General features: G+C 47.1%; 5 protein-coding genes across 5 annotated transcripts; 3 read left to right on the forward strand and 2 right to left on the reverse strand.

Moving 5' to 3' along the window:
- Window positions 1-13: 13 nt before the first annotated feature.
- On the forward strand, window positions 14-2543 carry L203_104947 (uncharacterized protein; the record flags this gene model as incomplete). The annotated part of the gene is made up of 8 exons (XM_066214320.1): window positions 14-432; window positions 479-1095; window positions 1140-1235; window positions 1283-1538; window positions 1593-1731; window positions 1783-1962; window positions 2020-2287; window positions 2341-2543. The coding sequence occupies 8 exons, from the start codon at window positions 14-16 to the stop codon at window positions 2541-2543; spliced, it is 2178 nt and encodes a 725-aa protein (XP_066070417.1).
- Window positions 2544-2699: 156 nt separating this feature from the next.
- On the reverse strand, window positions 2700-3474 carry L203_104948 (uncharacterized protein; the record flags this gene model as incomplete). The annotated part of the gene is made up of 6 exons (XM_066214321.1): window positions 2700-3023; window positions 3074-3100; window positions 3148-3225; window positions 3280-3305; window positions 3365-3392; window positions 3448-3474. 6 exons carry the CDS (start codon window positions 3472-3474, stop codon window positions 2700-2702), a joined length of 510 nt encoding a protein of 169 aa, XP_066070418.1.
- Window positions 3475-3670: 196 nt separating this feature from the next.
- L203_104949 (uncharacterized protein) lies at window positions 3671-5334 on the forward strand (the record flags this gene model as incomplete). The annotated part of the gene is made up of 4 exons (XM_066214322.1): window positions 3671-4272; window positions 4324-4413; window positions 4461-5106; window positions 5155-5334. The coding sequence occupies 4 exons, from the start codon at window positions 3671-3673 to the stop codon at window positions 5332-5334; spliced, it is 1518 nt and encodes a 505-aa protein (XP_066070419.1).
- Window positions 5335-6405: 1071 nt separating this feature from the next.
- L203_104950 (transcription elongation factor SPT5) lies at window positions 6406-9506 on the reverse strand (the record flags this gene model as incomplete). Its single annotated transcript, XM_066214323.1, has 9 exons — window positions 6406-6844; window positions 6899-7281; window positions 7330-8607; window positions 8656-8810; window positions 8933-9043; window positions 9090-9240; window positions 9293-9306; window positions 9362-9383; window positions 9432-9506. 9 exons carry the CDS (start codon window positions 9504-9506, stop codon window positions 6406-6408), a joined length of 2628 nt encoding a protein of 875 aa, XP_066070420.1.
- Window positions 9507-11172: 1666 nt separating this feature from the next.
- L203_104951 (uncharacterized protein) lies at window positions 11173-21915 on the forward strand (the record flags this gene model as incomplete). Its single annotated transcript, XM_066214324.1, has 17 exons — window positions 11173-11578; window positions 11627-12835; window positions 12883-13093; window positions 13141-15165; window positions 15215-15491; window positions 15541-16814; window positions 16864-16936; window positions 16987-17052; window positions 17102-17996; window positions 18050-18469; window positions 18526-18656; window positions 18703-19478; window positions 19539-20955; window positions 21006-21355; window positions 21411-21503; window positions 21558-21837; window positions 21889-21915. 17 exons carry the CDS (start codon window positions 11173-11175, stop codon window positions 21913-21915), a joined length of 9930 nt encoding a protein of 3309 aa, XP_066070421.1.
- Window positions 21916-22045: the final 130 nt, after the last annotated feature.

The raw sequence follows: 22045 nt of genomic DNA on the forward strand, positions 1-22045 counted from the left end.
TTTATACCATATTATGCCAAACGGTACCCAAAAGCTATGTTCAGTACCTACTCTCCCTACATTGTCAACAGCGTGTCCATCAAAACATAATGCAGCGGGATTGCATTCAAACACTACCAATATAGTTGATCTTACTTTATCTTCTGACTCTGAAGGTTCAGTTATATTTATATCAGCTACACCTCCGCGCGGGCCTCGCCACCAAACGCCATCCAAGAGAAATGTGGATGGATCCCCGATGAGCTCCTTGAAAAAGAGAAGAATGAAATTTGAGCACTTGGAGAAGGTATTACAGGAGGTAAAGGTCAAGAGGGAAGAGGAAAATGAGACTGAGCGACTAAAGGAAGAAGAAGAGAAGAGGCAGATCGAATTAATAATTAAAGAGCAAGATAATGAAGAGGAAAAGGAGGACGATCTACATGCCATGCTCACGTGAGTTTTCATTTTGTATCATGCAGCAGGATTTAAATCGTTGTAGGGAAATTGCGAATATATCACCTCAAAAGTCTAAGTCCCCTCACAGCCCATTTCAATCATCTCAGCAAGAACTATCTCGAACAGAGGTTCTTCGCCGAAACCGCCAAGCTCGAGAGGCAGAAGCTGTCCAAAAAAAACGATGCAGGGCGGCCGAGGCCAAGATATTACAAGAACAACGTGAATTCGACAAAATTCTCCAATACGTCAAAGCCGGCTATGAGGCAGAGCAAACATGGAGGGAGATTGAGAATGACAACAATGTCTACCCTACGCCTGACACCAATACAGATGTCGAATGGGGATTCGCCAGTGATGACGAGATGGGTACAGATGATGAATTTGGTTCATTAAATGCGTTGCATGAGGAAGATGAGAAGGAGAGCAACGTCGATATTATAGATTTGAGGTCAAGAATCCCTGCTTTGGCAAAAGTGGTGGGTGAGGGATATGAAGAGATTGCGAGAGATGCTAGAATACAAGAAGATGAAGAAGAGCTTTATTGGGAAGGGTTTTGGGAAAAGGAATTCGTGCTGACTGAAACAAGTCAAGAGTTGACATTGGAACTGGATGGCGATAACGATATGATAACAATGATCAAGGCTTGCCTTGACTCAGGAGGTAGGTGACTGACTTGACTTTGTTTGTTTGCTGACAACCTGAAGATACTAAAGCTCTATCGACCTTTGTCTCTTCTGGTTGTTTGATTTTAATAGATGAAAAGCATGACAATATTTTGTACGAATGGTTGCAAACCTGTGGTATGTGTTAATAAGGCAACATGGCATGGTTTTGACCATTTTCGTAGCTTTTAGCTCTTCCAATCCTCTATGGGCAACTGTAGCTTCTGATGCCTTGATTTACTGGATTCAAAATCGAAATTTATCTTTCGATGCTGCTTCTTTCGTTAACCATGTTTTTTCCATCCTCTCACATCTTCATGCTAGAAAATCCATCCTTGAAAGCCAGTCATCAGGCATTTCGCCGCTTCCTTTTGTTATCGCGGGATCAAGAGAAGCGGCTTGTATCCTCATATGTCGCTTGATTCATGCTTGGGTATCAAGGTACAGTAAACGTTCTCATTGTTTATTCCCTGCCGCTAATCCGAACTGACACAGTCGCGTGGGTGGTTATTCCCAGTTACGCGCTTTGGTGCCAATACTGCTGTTACTATCTGTTGACAAGACAACGTCGTCCGTTCTGAGAAATCATATAAGTGATGCTGTACGCGCCGTATTAGCCAATTATGCCTGGATTGTATGTGTTTACAACATTTCATATCGTGATTTTGCTAACAATGATGAAAAGGATCTCAATTATGCCCATTCAATTGCTCACTCAATCGCAAAAAGTAGCAAATCATACCAGGATGACTTACGAGCTGCCATCTTGGGGGCTTTGGGCGACACGACCGGAGAAGCCAGGAATGTCCAAGTTTGGCTGGGCTTAGAATACCTTGATGGTGAACCAATTTTGGTGAAAGAATCGGTATATAACAAGTCTATATAATGGTTTGATTTGTCGCTGACCTTTATGCTATGGCAGGATGGCTCCCTTATACCCCCTGTCTCCCACATGCTTTCTATTCTTCGAAACTTCCACGAAGATCTTCGACCAGCCCGAGGAGACAATACTGACTGGAATGTCATGAACTTTCGCGTGACGTATCTTGTTGCCGTTCTATCCAATATCAAGGCCTATTTTGATTTGCATCCGCCACAAATGGACGCAGAGAAGAATTTGAAGCACCTGATGGATGAACACCCTGTAGAGGATATACGGCGTCTCCTTAGGCAATGTAGAGACCAAATAGGCAAGCTTTACCTGTGCGAACGACCCAAGATGGTGGGGCTAATGAGTGTATAGCCGATCAGAGCGATGGTTCCAGAAAAATCTTAGTCAAGGCCCGTTTACACCAGCTATATGAAATTATCAGACTTTTCCTTGACATCTCTATTAGATTGCATATGAGAACGAGAGATATTGGCAAGAATCTCAAGATAGGAAAGAGTGGACAAGCTAGGCTGAGTTTTGGACAACAATCAAACAAACAGAGAACATCAAATTGAACAGTCGGTGTACATGGAGTTTTGGAATAGATGTTGTTTGTATTATCATGTCACAGTTTACTGCTAACATGTTGGAAGTTTTTGTTGTATATTGTCTAGACGCTTGCAGCGCATACATATCTTCTATGTAATCTACGGCCAACTCCGCCTTTTTCTTCACAACCTTGCACTTGTTTCGAATGGCAGCTCGCTCTCTCCATCTGCACTAAATTTGACCACAGCTTTGGCGCTTCCCATGAACTTGGTCTGCGCTCCAAACGCCACAAGCTTGTCTCCATTCTCTCCCCCTGGAGGTGTATAAAACGCGCATTTCATATATGCCAGCGTACGTCCCAATCGCTCGACTGTGCCAACGCAGATGAGATCGTCGCCGGCTGTACCCCCTGGGCGGATAAAAGACGTGTTAAGGTCGACTGATACACCGGTAGGTGCTGGAAGACCGTGAGTAGAGATGGCAAGTGATGTGATGGTGTCTGTGAGCTGGAAAGGTTTAGCATTACGTGAGTACAACAGCATCAATAGATACTTACCGTCAAAATTGCGCCCCCATGTATAGTCTACAGAGTATGTCAGTGTTTTCCATGCGCAATCTCAGATGGATAACATTGTGGTTGTTTAAATGTTTATCTTGGATCTTTAGAGTCCCTTTAACATATCCTGGGCGAGCTTCGAGTAACTGAAGCTATACCAACGTCAGAGGCTTTCAACTTTGCGATTGCACGGCATTTCCACTCACAGTCGAAAGCACATTACTGTCGTGGCCTGTATATAGCAATCCATAAACCGTCAGTCATCCACGTACAAGGGCAACACCTGCGTACCTCCTTTTGACAACGTCTTTTGCCAGACCTATAAACATTCAGCCTTGCATAGTCCCATATACATATCTTTTCTAGCTACTTACATTGTTTAAAAACTTTAAGCAGGCCATTTTCAGGTTCTTATAAAGAAAGATTTGAATTCAAAGTTTACAGAAAGAGTTGAGTAAACAACTGAGTTATCCGGTTAAAGGCGGATATTTCCAGTTCATATGCTGGGAAAAAAAGTCGTGACGTAAAGCTTTTGTCATAAAGAGATTTATATACATTTACATTCTTCATTCTTTAATTAATATATATATAGTCAAAATGGGAGAAGTAGAGCCATACAATCCCTTCAAAGACCCGAATGTTATCTCAGTGCATATTATCTTGCCCGTGTTCCTCCTCATCATCACGCCTTCGACCCTCTTCTTCTTTTTCTTGATCAAGCGAGTGTCAAGCAAATCCTCCAAACGACAGACAGCAACCGTCTTGGTGTTAGGTGATGTGGGAAGGAGTCCTAGAATGATGTACCATGTCGATTCACTAGCTAGACATGGATGGTCTACCTATCTGGTGGGCTTTCAAGACACAGACCCGATACAATCTTTGATGGAAAACCCAAGAGTGCATCTCTTGGGGTTGGAAAAACCTCCCAAATTTGTCGGATCTCTACCTTGGGTATTCAGAGCTACACTTGGAGCGGTTTTTCAAACCGTATCTGCGTTTTACATTTGTATCTGGAAGATACCCTACAACACCGAGATTTTGCTGGTTCAAAACCCTCCGGCTATACCGACGCTTGCCTTAGCGCAATTTGTCTGTCTTGTAACGAAAACCAAGTTGGTTATTGATTGGCACAACACAGGGTATTCTTTACTGGCATTGAGGGTTGGAAAAAGGTCGATGCTGGTTAAAATCGCAAAGTGGTCAGTATTGTCGTGCTTTTGGAATATTGTACTCAATTGACACTAAATCAGGTTTGAATCAACATTTGGTCGATCAGCATATGCTCATATTTTTGTGACTAGAGCTCTGGAAGAGTATTTGGTGAGGGAATGGCGCTTAGAGTGAATATTGTGTTTCATTGCACAAGATTGCAACTAAATCTTCGTAGAGGACGCAAGACTGTTCTTCATGACCGTCCGCCTCCTCATTTCCACAGGACTGACCCTGTCAATCAACACTTATTGATGACTCGCCTCATCCCAGAGCTTGATGCACCATTTCCTCCAGAACTGTCGTTGAAGGAATCGAATTGCGCCGTCTTTACTAAAGTTTCAGACACAACCCATCTACCAGTGCTAAAACCAGATCGACCTGCGTTAGTTGTATCGTCAACTTCATGGACAGTGGATGAAGATTTTTCACTACTTGTCACTGCACTCGACGCATACCAGTCTGCTCGCGACTCTGGCTCGCCCCTTACGAAATTGATAGTACTTGTAACAGGCATGGGCAGCCTCCGAGCACCATTTGAGAAGATTGTGGCAGAACGAGAAGGCTCCCAATGGAAAGACATCATTGTGCGATGTGTATTCTTGCCCGCCAATGATTATCCAACATTATTGGGCTGCGCTGACTTGGGCGTGAGTCTACATAGCAGTAGCTCAGGGAGAGATTTGCCCATGAAAGTAGTGGATATGTTTGGATGTGGTGTACCAGTATTGGCAAGAAATTTTGCATGTATCGACGAGCTTGTGAAAGAGGGTAGAAACGGGATGGTCTTTAATACCGGAGAAGAGCTGGGGACCCAGATGATTGTGAGGTGGGACACCGCAGGTGGAAAGAACTAGCTGATTTCGTTGTAGGACCTGCTATCTTCTTTCCCTTCATCCGAGAAACTTGCAAAGCTTAGATCATTTTTTGACATGGGCGCTAAAACAGAGAAGAACACGTTTTCATCTGACACTGAAAAGGATGAATGGTTAACATGGGAAGAAAATTGGAATAAGATAATCTACAACGGGATACTTGCAAAAATCAGATAAAACAGTAAGCGTCATACGATGTTACCATGTGAGCTCAATAAATCAGAGGGCGGTGGGCCGCAGAGCTATTACTTTTTCACAACCTTGTCGATATGACTGTCGTGAGGACATGACTTTTCTCCATTGGCGACGCTCACATGCTCGTCTTCAATCAATCCTAACCTGTACGCCAACTGGCGCAACTCATGAAGGAAAACACATCAACGCAATTCTCTTTAATATACTGGTATACTAAAGACTCATGATAGTAATAAAGACATCAATTTCAAGATTGTTAAACAATATCATGAAAAAAGCGGATCTATATATTTTACTAACAGCAATTTATATCAACATGTATTCTGATCCATCTATCACTAATACTGGGTCGGTAATTCATTGACACAAAGTATTCGGCTACTTTGTTTGCTAAATTGCGCATCCGCCAAGCCAGTCATTGGCCCTCATGTACCAGCAATATCAATCCAAGCCTAAGAAGGACTTGAATTCCTAGACACACCATACTCACGGGAAACATCAACTTGTGGTTGACATTGAGTGCTGAAACTACTTGGACGAAAAGGATAATTAAATTCAGCAACAACAACGGCATTGAAACATAGCATTTGCCTACAATGTAGTCGAAATTGTGAAACTTGCCAATATTGCTTACTATTATTATACAGCCAGCATCTTGCAGTCTGTTCATTTGGGCATTTTGCCCAGACAGTCACATGCCCTAATTATCTCTCTTTAAAAGACTCATTGGCATTAGAGCTAATGTCAATCATTCGACTGTGATGAGCTTGGCAAGGATTGCAAATATTGAAAGTGTGACTGTCTTTGAAAGGTTAAGCTAAAACAAAAACATTGAGAGAATGTCGAGAAAAGCAGAATCGTAAATGGTGTTGGTAAATTACCCAGAGCATTACAGACAGCTTAGCCATCGACACAAACAGGCCTCAAACTACCTAAATGACAGGGCTGCGTGACGATATGTTAGATACAAAGATCACTTTATCATAACAAAATACAAATGCATTCGCCTCTTGACAAACGCGGCACTATGCACATTACCCAAAAAACTGACAGCTAGCGTGGTCCATAAGGGTTAGGAGTCTGGCCAAATCGAGCACCAGTAGGTGTCCAACCTCCCATATTATGAGCAGGTGTTTTGCCTCCCATAGGCGCAGATGCCGGCGTCCTTCCTCCCATAAGTCCAGGCGCGGGTGTCCTTCCTCCCAAATTACCAGGCGTCTGACCGCCCATGGCAGGATGCATGCCAGTTGCGCCACCATAAGCATTGATATCATATTGGCCCGGAGCAAGATTACGACCAGGTGTCCGTCCGCCCATTGAGGGATGTATAGCAGTGGCGCCGCCATATGGATTGACAGTAGAGCCGCCATATGGATTGACGGTGGAACCACCATATGGATTTATATCGTACTGGCCTGAAAGAGGTCCTCGGCCAGGTGCACCATATGCAGATTCCCCAGTCTCCAAAGGGTAAGTGGCACCCGTCTTTTGGCTAATGACCGTCAGCATGACAGGAATGCTACTATTCACAAAAACGAGAACTGACTCTTTACGCTTGAGTGAGGTAAGGGCAATAGTGAGAGTTTTATTGTTTGTTTTAAGCTCAACTCTAGCCGTTTCACCTTGTATATCCTTGATGATGCCCATCAAGCCTTTACTGGTACCTTTAGTCACAACCACCAAAGTATTGATCAATCGATTTCTGTTGATGTTGGCAGAGGGAGGTGGCCTCAAACTGGCGCCACCGTATGGAAGCTGAGCATTAAGTGCAGGATTGATCTTGCCAAGGTCATTTATAGAGGATTTGGGCGTAGCCGATACGAGAGAAATGGCACGAGCTACAAAAGCCCCATGGTTCTCGGTGTATTCTCGGTTGTAGAGAAAAACGAAAATTGATCGGAAGATGTTAACAACTTCCCCTTGACGCATCTATCGGATGATCAGAATGGTATTCTCTACGTTTATTGAGTTACTTACCTCCCCCTCAGTCTCCTTCATGCTATCGCCAACTTTCATGTCGTTGCCCTGAGAATCTGAAGCAACTGCGTATCTTTTATTATCTCTTCTCAACGAAATTTGTTCGGGCGAAACACTCTTTGGTGTACCATTCTGATCCAATACTCTCAATAATCCACCCTCAACTTTGGTGACCACAGCTGCCGTTGTGGAATCCAACATGACCATGTCATGCACATCGTACATACCCTTAGAGGCAGTGAGATTGGTCGTGTCTGTGGCCTTACGAAGATCTTTACTAAACACTTTAATTTCTTGTTCGCCTTGATCAGACATGAGGGTGACGATGCCACCCTTCACTTCCACAACCATACCGGAAACATCCACATGTTTTCCACCCAAAACTTTGACATGTTCACCAACATCAAATCTTTTTCTCACACTTCGAGCAGGAACTTCCACTACTTGGCCATGAACTTCACCGCCTTCGGCATTGATAGAGATGACATCGGACGACACAGTTTCGACGGTACCGTATAGCCCAGTTTGTTCTCCCTCATATACTTCGACCTTATCGCCAGGGAAGAGCAGTGACGATGAGAGGTTTTTGTTAGCATCAGCAATAGCTGAGAGGTCGAACTTGGCAGCAGATTCATCATCGCCTGTGAATTTTGAAATCTCTTCCAATGTGGGATTGATATCCTCTGTGGCAAGGGTAGGAATTTTGACGTCCTTGATACAGAATCCATCCACATACTCGTCATTCTCAAACAAGTAGGCGCCCTGTACTCCTTGACGAACGCTTTGTCGACCATAAATCTTTCGTACTTCGTCATAGGAGAACAGACGAGCAGGAGGCCTAACACCGGTCGGTTTCCCAGCAGTATTGCGCTCTTTTCTCTTTTCTCTTGGTGTGAGGTCGATACGTGGAAGGAATTTGATACCGACAACGCCGCTGGTGATTTGGTCGACATCCACCACTTGAGCCAAATCGCCAGCATATTTGCCCCTTTTTATCCTCACCCACATTCCCGGAGCCAGGTTGACGTCCTTCTTCTTCATCTTAAGCAATGGTGCCATTTCCTCAATGGGCACAAGTGAAACGCCTTTGGACAAAAAGATGCCAACGATTCCATTGATAGCTGCACTGACCGCAGCAGATTGTCTGGCTTCGATGAAAATCATACCTGGAATGGAATCACGACAAAAAACAGAAATCACATCAATGGGATTGGCCGAAGATTGCTGAGAAAAGACTTTGCGGAAGATAGAAGCACAGATGGCATGCTCCCGCCCAGACTATATTATTCATTAGCCACGCTTTTTCTGATTTTTCATTGCGCATACCTTGACAACAACTTTCCATAAGCTTGGATCATTGACACCGGGCATGAGTAATCTTTGAGGCACCGCGTCACTATCTCCGTTGTATCTGGCTGCTCCGGCATGTCTCTCCTTCAATTTCCGAACGATATCGTGCACATCTTCTTCCTCATCGCGCCCTATAGCACGATTAAGTTTTCGATGTTGGTAGTCATCTCGAGCGGCGGCATCATCGGGAGCCTCATCGATGAATTCGGCCACTGATTTGTGTCAGATACATACAGGCATATGATAATCTTACCATCTCCAAAATCATTATCTTCATCTTCCTCTTCATCTTCATCGTCCACTTCAACTTCTAAATCCAAAAACCTAAATTTATTTTGCTTTCTTCTCTTCTTTCGTCCTCTCTCTACAATTGGTCAGTCAATGCCAATATCGCAATCAAACTCGCTGACCTCCATCTTCATCATCCTCTTCCTCTTCATCATCCTCTTCATCATCTTCTTCTTCTTCTTCCCCGATGGTTCTTTCATTAGGCTCGCCTTCTGCATCCATATCATCTTTTGTCTCTTGAACTTCTTCATTTGCATTATAGTACTCCACACCCTATATTCCTTGTTAAGTGATGATCTACATGTTTAATAATTCGACAGCCTACATCTTCGTCTTCGTCTATAATGTGGCCTACATGTTAGCATAAAGTATTTCTGGAAACATTCAATCTCACCATCGGGGTCCACTGCTCTAGGCTACTCTATTGTTAGCTCTACGATAGATCATTCTGCAGTCCGACTTGCCCTCTTTTTACCAACTATGCTGTCTATAGGCTCAGGCGAACCAGGAGGAGAAGCCTTGATTTCGGTGTCGGACATTTCTGCCTGCCTATAGACACTTTGAAAAGATCAAGAAGAGTTGTTAAAGGTAAAAAGTCAAAACTCCAACATAATCATAAGATCCAATGTCTGAACGGCGACCGCCGAAAATGAATGGGAGAAAAGGAAAAAAAAAGATGTCTCGATATATTTCACTCAACGCGACTGATTTTGATTTTCATAGAATGTTTTTCATGAAGCATAATCAAAAATTATATTCAACGAAAAGCATAATCTAGCTATGTACAGCAAGGAGAGAGTTCTCAGAGTCGATAAGAATGTTTGTATAGCAAAAGCAAGTCTGTCGTTATAGCACCTAACGTCTGTAAAGGGAACGGTGAGGTGAAAGAAAAGCACTGTCTTCTGATCACTGAAAGAATCATAGTTTTGCATATATAACGGACCTAAGCTTGTCAAGTCCATGTTTATGCCTCCTCAATCCACGAACAACATAGTTGACTCTACCCAAGACAACTTTGACAAACACTTTAGCAAGCTTGTAATGCCTGTTCTCAGAGCCAGAAGAGAGATACCGATTGTCCAACAGAGTGTATTTGGCGTCACTTGAACGCCTCGCTGCAGGAGATGGGCAATAATCCGACCTCAAGTCAAGCCTTAATCGATCACCTCCAAGAAAAAAAGTTTGGGAGATATGATAACACCTTGGAAGGCTAGCTCAGCCCTTTCTAGACTGGAAGATTAAAAGGTTGTCCCCTTGGAGTAAACGATAAAGCTGAGACTCTCTTCCCTTGAGCTGACTACAGTCTAGCAAAAGTCTCATGGCTGGGAATCCGTACTGCGAATCCAAGAGCTCATTCGTGATATTCTGCAAATGTAGGTAGCCATGATACTTGATAAGAGAAAACTCAAAAGCTTATCATTCTGCCACATTCGCTCAGTTTTTGATCCCGCCGGATGACTTTCCCTAGACAAAGTGCATCTTTTGTCGAGACTGAACGTTGCGCATCCCCTTGTATCATCTACCCGCTCATACCAGACGCATGTCATGCAGCCAGCTCCACGCCATACTCCAAGCCAAGATCTCCGACTCAACCCGGCCGTAAAGAGGGTCATACACCTCATCTGCAACTCCCGTCATAATGGCGATCATGCAAAGACAGTGAATAAACACATATACCTGCACTGGCGCGAGGGTGAGCACGGTGGCAGACACGAATTCGTGTTGTAGCGGATTGTGTATGGCGTCCCTTGTCGTTTCAGACAAGTCCAATGTGCTACACAACAGTCTCCTCACTCAGCGCGATGCTATGCGGTTCTACAATATCAGTGGTTGTAGACATATTCCCTACCACTGGTTGTGTGTCGACAATGTATATGGAAAGAGAAGAAGAAAGGCAAAAGAAGAAATATAAATGGATTAAAAAGGGCAGATACACACAGTCCGTCTTTTGAAACGCTCAAAACACCTTTGGGCACAGACGGTCCGTGCACGTTACCGACCTATTTCATTTGAGAATAAGAGATAAACATTATTACAATACAATTTTACCAGATATTTCTTTCTTTTTGCTTTTCATCTTATTAGACTGATATTTTTTTGCAGCGACCCATTCTCTCGTGTCTTGTATAGCTAACATCCCAGGCAATACTCTATAATAATACTGGGCATGTCTTCCTGACCATTGTATCCCTCGTCCCTATAGATATGCCTGATCCACCCATATCGCCCACACCACGCCGCTGGCGCGCTTCGCCAGAATCACCACACCCCGACTTTGCGGCCTTGCTCTCGACATTTGAAAGTACTTCCACCACCGATGACTCGCTCCCAACCTGGGCCACACCAAAATCCACATCGTCAGAGAGGCGCTCCAAGTCTGGCGGCGGAACGCGAGGAGATGGGTCGGAGGGAGAGTACATGACGGCGTTAGACCAAGAGGTGGAGATGCCTGATATCAGGACGACTTCACCGTCGCCCCAGAGACCTGTCGACGCCAGGCCAGACATGACGCTGAGCCCGTTACTGCCTCCCAGCAGGACGATGCTGTTTGGAGGAGACGCCTTGTCTACGGATGACAAGGCAGGCCTGTCGCGCCATTTTGCGTCGCCCAGTGAGTACACTCTCATATCCATGGAGGTCCGTGCTGATTTGGCTTGAGATTTCTCCGAGCCGCCAAAGCCCATACTTCCCCAGGTGACTGGACAGTCGACCCGGTCGACGACAACGATTGACGCTGCTTATGATGGCGTGCTGTCCCAGCTGGATGCGCTAGCAAACCCTGGTTCGTCGTACAGGCCCTCGTCGACATTGCTACATGCTCAAGGTATCGCCGACTCTGGACCAAGCACATACCAGTCTATGCCGACTCGCCAGCCCCTGATTGGACTTGGTGTTACGTTTCCCGATCCCAGAGCGTCTTTTGGCGCTGAGCTTTCGCGGCTTTCTACCGTTAGCGAGAGGACGGAACGCAGCTCGAATTCTTCTCGGAGCCAGACAAGTCCTGTCGTCCCAGGCGCGTGGCGTGACAATGGTGAATCTGCGGTAACGATAGCGCGGAGATACCCACTCCCACCAAGTCCTTCAAAAAAACCGCAAGCTTCTAGCACGCCTCAAGCGACACCCAAAAAGACAAGCGACCTCATCAAGATGTTTGAATCAAAAGCTACGCCTACTAGGAATGAACTTCCTCCTATTCCTCAACCAAGTTTCGTTCCGTCTCCATCCAAGATTCCATCCAGTAAATCGTACCCGCTTGCCTCTGATGCCGTTTTTAATCCCCCTCCACTTCCGGCTCGTCCAACGACAGCACCGACTCCTCCGCCTAAGCCAACGTCTCCCCTCTCTCAAGTTCGCACAATGATTGCTTCCTGGCGCACTAAAACTAGGTCACCATCGTCCCGCAGTGGGTCAGTCAAAGAAGGCTCGCCACGGCTCTCTCGAGGAAGTGATAAGGGATGGAACGTCAGTATTCGAAGAAGAAAGAGGGATGAGAAGGAATTGGCCGAGCGCCAAGTTCAAGAGCAATATGATGCTGAACAAGATAGGGAACAGGGCAATTTTGAGTACCGTGAGAGCGAGCGGGAGGGACAGGATGAAAGGCTGGACAAGGGAAAGGAAAGAGAAGATGCTCCGCTCAGCAGACAGGATTCAATCCAAAGCGATAAGAAATCTTCCGAACCCAAGCAGTTTACCGGAGAGGCAATTAAGACCGGCGCGCTGTATTACCTCAACGTTCACGAGGAGGAACTCAAGCCCAATTACGAATGGGTTCAAGCTGATGGCCGTCTTTATGCTGATGGCTTGGAATTGACTTGGATCAGCACACGAGGAAGAGCGACAGTCACTCTCGATTTGGAATACTGTGATGGCATGTCGTTTCAGGTCTTACTGTTTCTGGTGCTAATTTTTCTACAGAGGTTGCCTCCACATATAGTCCCAATAATCCGATGGCTGGAGATGATATTGGGGCTGCAGCTGCTAAAAGACAAGGTTCTATGGCAGACAGCCTCTATCCTTTCAAACTTGTGAGTACTCAATTTAAAGCAACCAATGCTGATGTAATTAGGTGTACGATGATGGTGTTGAGCGACTTGCATGTGACAGTGCTAGAGATAGAGTTCGCTGGGTAAATGCCATCTGGACCGTGCTTGAACATACTCGCGTTCCTGGCAGATCAGCATCTCTTCGTGCTAACCGTTCTTCATCTGATCATGGCAGTGATGCTGGTGGTTCAGCCACAACACATTTCTCTGCTGATCATGACAAGCCACTGCCATCGCCTATAGGAAGCACATCTCATCCACTCTACACCACGGATGATGCTGTTATTGAGACTTCTGGTGGATTGCATGCCCCAATTATCCAAAGAGGTAGCAGGAAGCTTGCTGCTCATGGCGTGGAGAGAGTGAGGAGCTTGAGAAGGATTGCCAGTGAAGCGGACTTGCGAGAGTCAGCAAACGAAATTCCCCCTCCTATAGTCTCGCCTAGGACGACTCTCGACACTTATGACATCCCTCTTACTGCAGCGAATGCCGAAAGGCCTTCTTCTCGTGACTTTACATTCGCGCACGGCATCCGACCACCTAACATTCGGGCTGAAAGCGAAACGACACAAAGCTTCTATTCTCCAATGCAAGGCACTTCCACTGTTACTCCTGCCATTGATTTCCATTCTTTAGATGCTGCCTCGACTTACCGTACTGCGCTTCCTTCCGATTCTGGCTATACGGCACAACCTGGATCGACATATGCAGAATCCTCGTATACTGCTCGGCTTGCGACGCAAAGCAGGGCACAGACACCCGCTTTCACTGCCTATGGAGTTGGGTCCGAGTCCGTTCACACTGGTCAACCCCTCTCCGCAACCCAGGGCACTGTTTGGGGATCACACTCTCCTTCCATGTACACTCCTCGGGTCAACACTATAGCCACCACAGCACAGGAACCTTCTCTGGGCGCTAGCGCGGTGACGAGTTTGTCGAGAGAGCCAACTCCTGTTGGCACCGCCCAGCCGATGTCAAACGTCCCTTCAGTATTCACTGCGCAAGCGCCTTCAGATGTGGAAACGGCAGAGATGTTTTCGCCTTCTGCTTCCAGTCATACCGCGCGACAAAGATCCATGACCCCGAATGCTCGTGGAATAGTTTCCCCTCCTACCAGAGCCTTTCCAGATCCCTCAGTTCTATCGCCCTCAACTCCAGCGGACATGGCAAGGACGACTGTCGAGATGCAAGTCCCCAGCGGAACAGTCGCAACGGAGGTTCCTCAGGTGGCTGTGACTGGTGCCTCACCTAACGAAAGAGACACCCGGGCGGCAAATCCATCTCAATTTTCAAATCAGTATATTGGAGACGTTGATGACACTACTACATACGAGACTGCCCCAATGTCCCGTATGTCAAAGACTACAGAGTCTTCAGATCAATTGAACCGGCCGTCTGCAACATCTCGAGATTCCCACTACTCGACAGCTTGGAGCGCTTCTACGAGCAATAAATCTCTAAGCGTGAAGGCGCTCAGTGCGACCAACTCACCTGGTAGCCCTAAGAAATACCAACTTCATGATCGCCTTGTTCCCTCATTCACTACAGAATCTCAGCATCACTCAGACCCAAGAGACTCTCATTTTGGTACACCAGAGTCGAGTCAGCATCTCTCCTCCGAGTACTTGTCTCGTCCACGTACAACTCAATACACAACTGCTCAAACCCGTTCTCGTTCAACTCCATCAGTGGGCACTGCTCCTACCTCTCCTTCTCAAAGCCCTCGTTCATCAGAATGGGAGACAGCGCCACCTCCACCCATTTCTCATGACTCTCGCTCCAGAAAGACTAGTTCGTCTCGTGACACAAATGGGCTTGTTTCTCGTAGAGGCTCGGTCGCGTTGACCATGGTCAGCCATCCAGGATCGAACGATGACATGTGGGACGCACTTGAGCGGAGTTCTTCTACAGGCAGCATGATCTCTCAATACCCTTGGTTCAACGGGCAGTATGCTACCACTGCCATTACTCCGTCCAGAACTGTTGGGACAGCAAATACTCCTGGCGAGGATAGATCCACCATGATAATGCCATTTGAGTTAGCAAGAGAGAACACATTGTATGAGACCGCCAGAGATAGTGTATATACTGGAACACAATCGTGGCAAATTCAAAGCGCCTCGAGTACTTATATGGCTACCGCTCCCAATGCTTCGTAAGTAATTAAGAAGACAAACTGGTGGGCACTAATGAATGATCAATAGGTCCTACTTTTCTGCTCAAGGCTTGCAGACTCCAAGGCGCTCCGAACTAACGTCAAGTAAAGAAACCACTCTTGCGCCATTCAGTCAACCTGTGACCATCTCGACTGCTTCGACTGTTGTCTCACCAAGGAAGGCAATCCCACGCGTTCCTCCGCCAAGTATACCGGACAAGGAGGTTCCTCCGTCGCCTTCTGTTCCTTCCGACCCAACGTCTTCCTCTTGGAGCACAGAGTCGAGCAGTACAGTCAGGGAGAATACGGATGTCAACAGGCTTTTAGTACGCCAAAGTATGATATGTGGAACTCATTGCTGACTTGCTATTACAGAATTTCCTTCAGGGACAAGAGATGGCTAAGCAAGGGCAGACAACCAGAGTCTCTAGCCAATTGGATAGAATAGAGCTCAAGGTGAATCAGATTGCAGAGAACCAGACGGTACTCGCTCGCGACCAGCCTACACATTCCGACATTAATGAAGAGAGTACACCACCATCGTCTCCCTCGTCAACTTGTTCAGAATCGTCCACCGAAACTGCTCGTCCTGTGACGCCACCACCACTTCTCATTCCTGAAGTGATTAACCAACAGTTCGATGATTTACGAAATTTGCTTGGCACTCTGATTGGAAGACAAGAAGATTTACTCGGGAAGCAAAATCTGATGGCGCGAGAACTCGATAGAAGAAGAAGCATTGACGTCGAATTGCCTAGTCGTGGTCCTGGTCTATCTCGTCTTGAAGACCTCTTGAAAAGGGTGCTCAACCGTGTGGGAGATAGCGAGTTCGTCGATGAGTTCTCTATGCACGACGAGAAGAAGACGCAATCTTTCCTTTCCACCCCAAAGCCAAGCAGTACTCAGGATGGCTCAATTTATGAAGGCGGCGATAGTGTTTACTCTGACGAATTCAACAATCGTGGTCTACGAGCGCCTGCAAACAGTATGACTTCAGAATACAAACGTCGACGTCATGGACCTCCTAGTTCACTGACTGAGTCAGAGATCCCATCACCCGAGTTTGACGAAGAATTTGCTCTCTCCGGTTTGCCTCCTGATACTCCCCCTGAGGAATACATCCGTCGTCAGCCTATAAATCAGCCTAAATTTATGCGGCAAACACCCCGTCAGCCGGCTCCGGCTCAGTTCATGCCTCAGCAACCATCCCAAGTTATGCAAGAACAGCCCATGTATCACGAAGATATCAGAGGTGAAGAGCCCAGAACCGAATATGAGCCTTCTATTCAAGCTGAGTCTGAACATGAAGCAACACCTGTCCCGCTTCCTAAGGACATCACCCCTCAGGAAACGCCTGTTCAACATCCTATTCCATTTCGCACTGAGTACGATTATCACGATGAGCCAATTTACCATGAGGACCAGCACGAACGCGGGCCTGCCCGAGATCTTCCTCCTCCGCAGCCTGTCAATTTGCCTACACCTGTCAACTCTCCTCGTAACATTCCTCATTTTGGTTCTCAGCCTGGTCCTTCTCTTCGACCACCGTACCCACCCGGTCCTATGCCTCTTGCGCCTGGTATGACTGAGATGCCGCGACCATCGATGCCTAGGATTGCCGGTGTTCGTGATCCCATCTCGACTACCTAGTAAGGACATTTCTTTCTTTCTTGATTATATTTAATCTCTTTAACCTAGTTTCCGACGTGGCTTCCCCCCTGGTCCTCCTATGATGGGCATGTTCCCTGGTCCTATGGGTATTCCTGGTCCTGTAAGTCTTACTCTGCATGAAGATTGTGAACAGGAGCTTATATACTACAGGGTATGGGTCCCTTCATGCCCGGTCTTCGTCCTGGTATTTCTGGTTATGGTGGTCCCCTTGGTCCTGTGCGTAACTCACTTGTACGAGAAAGGAGACAACCTGACGCAAAAGTAGAATGTCAATCCTTCGCTTCGTCGTCCTGGTTTCTTTCCTCCTGGTGTCACAAGTACCACTGGTGATTACGGTCTGCCTGCTGCTGCTCATTATCCAAATGGCCAGATACCTCCTGGCGGCCCTATCGGTCAAGTTCCTTTCGGATCTGGCTCTGGCTTGGCAACTACAGCTGATACTGGTCTTGGTAACACGACATCGGAGTCTACGGTTTCCACTACTTCAACACCTTCTGCTCTCACCGAGGAGATTGTTACTCCGGTCGCTACCCACACGCATATGGACGAACCTGTTGAGGTGTCTGTAACTGCTTCCCATGTACCTCCTCCTACTCAGATAGCGCCAACGGTGGCACCGCCTCCCTCTATAATAGGTGCTCAATCCGACGACGGTATGATGCGTGCTTTGGATAATGTTCAGACTCTTGGCCTGGCTCAAGGTGATCAACAAAACGATATGTCACGATATCTTCATGGCATGAGCGATCAAATTGCTGAAGGAACGCTTACTCAACAAAATCAACTTGCCGAAATTCTTGGTGATATTGCTTCTCTCCGCGAGCAGCTGAAACCCAAGCATATTCGTGCTCACGTTCTGCCCGATGGTACTGTTCAGCTTGCAAATGGTGATATTATTGATGGTATTCGCGGTGTGCCTGCTCCTATTCCTATTGGTGTTCCCGCTCCTCTTCCTCCACCACCTTCAGCACCCCACGTCGAAGGTAAAATCATGCCGGACGGTACTGTCATGGTCGGTGGAAAGATTGTCGATGGAATCAAGGGTGCGCCAACAGCTCCTACTCCTGATACACCTCACACTATGCTTGAGGAGGAAATCATGGAGGAAGAGAAGAAGAACGCAGAACAAGACAAGAAATTGGCTGAACTACAAGAGAAGAGTAAGTTGTAATCGCTTTATTGCAAGAATACTTCTGACCACGGTGTCCCATAGTTGAGGAACTAATGGCTCGCACTGTTCCCAAGGAGACAATCTTTGAAGAGGAAGAAATTATCTCTATTGGCGGTTCCCACAAAGCTGATACTGATTCGCCTCCTGTTGATGCTTCTGCTCTTGCCACGCCCACTGCTACTAATGCTCATCTGCCAACAATCGCTTCTATGGCTAACGGTCCTTCAAGTAATGGTTCTCGAGAAAAGACTGTTATTCGCGAGCGTGAAATTGTTAGAGATGGACCACACGGCAAGAAGGAAGTTGTTTTTGAGGAGGATCTTGAAAAAGTTGCTACTGAAGCGGGTGGTTTCATGGACCCTGCTACTATTGCCGCTACATTGCCCCATGGTACGGTCATTGGCACTCATGCTCCAGCTTCGGTGATCCCTTCAAGAACAATGGGAGACCCTTCTGTTATGGGTTGGTTGTTTCACTTCCCGATTGTTGTCGCTTGTCGTTGACGATTGAACTCACAGGTTCACCTGCTCCATCTTCTAGAGTTAACCCTAGGACTGGCAAACCTCTCAGTATGCCTGCCCTCCTCTCACAACATGGAATGACAGCTTCTGGCGCACCAGAGCAGTTGGTTCGTGAAGAACACGAAGAGGTTAGTTCTACATCAAATCCACTCAATGAGATACTGACAGAGGTAGATTGTTTCTCGACCTACCAACGGCGGTCCTCCTGTTACTACACGCACAACCACTCGGTCCTACACTCAGCTTCCTCATGGAACGGTGCCTTTAGCATCCGGCGCTGGATCTGGCTTAGATGATCCCGCCGCCGTATTTGCTGACCCCGCTGGAGTTCCCAGTGTACACCATACCATGCCTGCCCTCTCTGAGTATCCGTCATCCGAGCCTGCTATGTCTCAGTTCAACGCCGCTGCACCTGGCGCTCGTTACTCCGATCACCAAAGCGCCGTTGCTCAGAGACCTCCCGGTACGGCTGCTCACCACAGTATGCACGACTCTGCAGGTGTTATTCCTGGTACAATGCCTCTTGACCCTAGAAATACCTCTGTGCACCATAGTCAGCAACCTGGCACTGTTGCTAACGTCGCACCTTCTCATGCAGGTCTTAATGACTTTGCTAATGTCCCCACAGGCGGTGGAGCTCCATCTGCCCACGGAACAGTCCCGCCTGTTGCCGGCAGCCATGCTGCCAGCAACGTTCCCAGTACAAAGACTCCACAAGTATGGGAAACCAACCGTCCTAGGCCTCTCTCTGACAAGGCGGCGGAGCTTGCCAACGTTCCAACTGATGCTGTACCTTCAGGCAACTATCCCGCCGACTATGCTGTCGCTCCCAGCGCTTTACCAAATCAAGCCACTCCAGCTTCCACAGATGGATCAAAGAAAAACGGAGTACATTGGGATCCAAGACTGCCTACCAAGGAAGTTTCTGGTCCCGATCCTCGCACTCCCAAGTGAGTACAAAGAGCATTTCTTTCGTTGGATGAGAAAAAAGAAATTGACAAAGCTGTTAGGACACCTGCGCACAACCTGCCGCCTGCAACAGAGCTTGCAAACATACCTGTCACGGATGAATCTGACCCAGGCAATGTTGGTAAACATCATGAACCTCCAGTTGGAACACTGGGAGATACTCCTGTCCCAGGAGGCGCCCACAGTGATCATACCTCAGCTCACGAAGACAGCTCTCACAAGACACCACTCTCTGGCATCCTTCGCAAGCCCAAATCCGACGAAAATATCAAAGCGTCTAGTGATCATGCAGTTACCGGACCACCGATGCCTACTTATGCTTCTGATCACAATAGCCATGTCTCTGGTCCAACTTCAGTAGACCGGCCTCCAACGATGGCGGAATTAATGGGAGAAGGAAGAGACCTTACTGTGCATCCTGGAGGACATACAGTTCACGTTCCAACCCATTCGGCTCCTTCTACACCCAACAAACTCAAAAAGCCATTGCCATCATTTGGTAATGGCAGCTTGTCGTCTCCCAGAAATGTTGCTGCAAACGTTCCCGCTGGAAGTTCTGTTGGTCCCTCTCACCACTCGATTGCCGGCTCCAGAGCTCCCTCAGAGAAGTCTAGGGCTTTAGACCCTGATGTTCCTATCTTGGAGCCAGTGACTTTACCAGATGGTACGACTGCATACATAAAGAGCGCTTTACCATCTGTTGTTGGAGCTCCTTCGCATCATGGAGCCCATCATGATGCGCCTTTTGCGCACGCTGGAGCTGATGGCGCTACACTTATACCACCTCCCGGCGCTCGTCCTCCAAGCACGCTGAGAAAATCAGCTCCTGGAAGCGAAAGAGACATTAGTATCATGGAGGCAGCGGATGCTCCCAAGTCACAAGCAGACCACGCAGCTAACGTCCATACCCCTGCAGAATCGGAATTGGGCAAGGGACACTGTAGTGTTTGCTGCCCTCATGGTGCTCGTCTACCATCTGGCATTCCAATCGAAGCCTGTGCCCATCAAGACGGTGCATTGGGAGAAGCTGTGCCGGGTGGATTGGGAAGCAGGGCCGCAACTCCCTCTGGTCCTAGGTCTCATCAATCGGTCGGCAAACTCAGCAAGCCTCCATCAATGGCAACACATGTAACACCTGACTTTGAAGACCTTCCAGGTCACGGCGAGGAGTTATACCTAGCTGACCATCCCGTTGATGAATCAATCAAGTCGGCTATGCCTCCTGGAACACCTGGTAAATTATCAAAAGGACACGGAACGCCTAGTTTGTCACCTGAAGAAGAGGCGATGGAGGATGCGAGGAAACTTGCTGCCAAGCAAAAAGCAGCTGCTGAACAAGCGGCCTCAGAGAAAGTTGAACGAGATGCGAGGGTAGCCGAGAAGGAGGCAAAGCGACAGTTGGCAGAAGAGAGACACCTTCAGAATATGGAAGCCTTGACCAATCTGCAAAAGATCCTTGTGAGCAACACCATTATTCTTAAATTGATATTGACTAACATCGAATGAAGGATATGATGACGGCCGAACAACAGGCCAACAAGGCTATGAAAGGTGAAAAGTTCAGGGACCAGGAGAAGAGGAGGGAAGACAAAGCGGCAAGAGATAAAAAGATTACGGAAGTACTAGACAAACTTGTATCTAATGACGAAGACCTCAAGAAGAAGGAAGCTGCCAATGAGAAAAAGCCCACCAACGCAGACGTCTTGGAAGCTTTCAGAAAGCTTGGTTCGGAGCAAGCCGACTTCCTCAAGAAGCTCGGCAAGGATATCACTGAACACAATTCTAATCAGCACGAAATCACTCGCCAAACATCCAAGACGTCCGCCCGAGAACAAGTCGGATTCAATCTTGCCGGATAGTGAGCTTAGGATTCTACCTCCACTGTCTGCCTGTCACTAACATTATCCGTTTAGCATTGATGACTTTGCCAAGGCCCTATCTGGCGAAGTACGCGTTTTGCTCAAGGAGGTAGGAGACTTGCGAGAGTCGAGAAGAGCGTTGTATATGTAAGTCGCCTTTCCATTTAATGCCAATGTGACCCATTTTGACTGGATTCCTAGGGAGATGGCAGAACTTCTCCTCATGAAAGGACGGCAATCAGCTGGTGATCTGATGGGCATCTTGCCTTACCCGACTGCTCCTCCGAAAAACCCTGCGAACCAGCCTAAACCAGAGAAAAAGCCCGATCCGCCAGCCGCCAACGGCGAAAACCCCAAGCTGCCAGCTGGTGTTCCTTTCTGGTCCCCATGGGCACCTCCTATGCCGCCAGGAATGGCAGGAATGCGACCGCTCCCACAGCCTAGCAACGGCGCAGTACCTCCTCCACCACCTGGAACTGGAGTAAGCAACTCGATCATGCTTGGATTGCCTTTGCTGACTTGGCTTGTGTAGACCCGACCGTTGCCTCAGGTATTATAAAAGTGTACCTTGATATTGTATATATATACAGCCTTTGTGGCATCTACTATAAAATTACATCTTTTTTCAGCATTTTACTATTTTGAATATGTGCTTTGCTTTGCTTATTTCATGGATTTATGAGTTATGA

This window comes from Cryptococcus depauperatus, chromosome 6, assembly GCF_001720195.1.
Source record: "Cryptococcus depauperatus CBS 7841 chromosome 6, complete sequence".
NCBI lineage: Eukaryota > Fungi > Basidiomycota > Tremellomycetes > Tremellales > Cryptococcaceae > Cryptococcus > Cryptococcus depauperatus.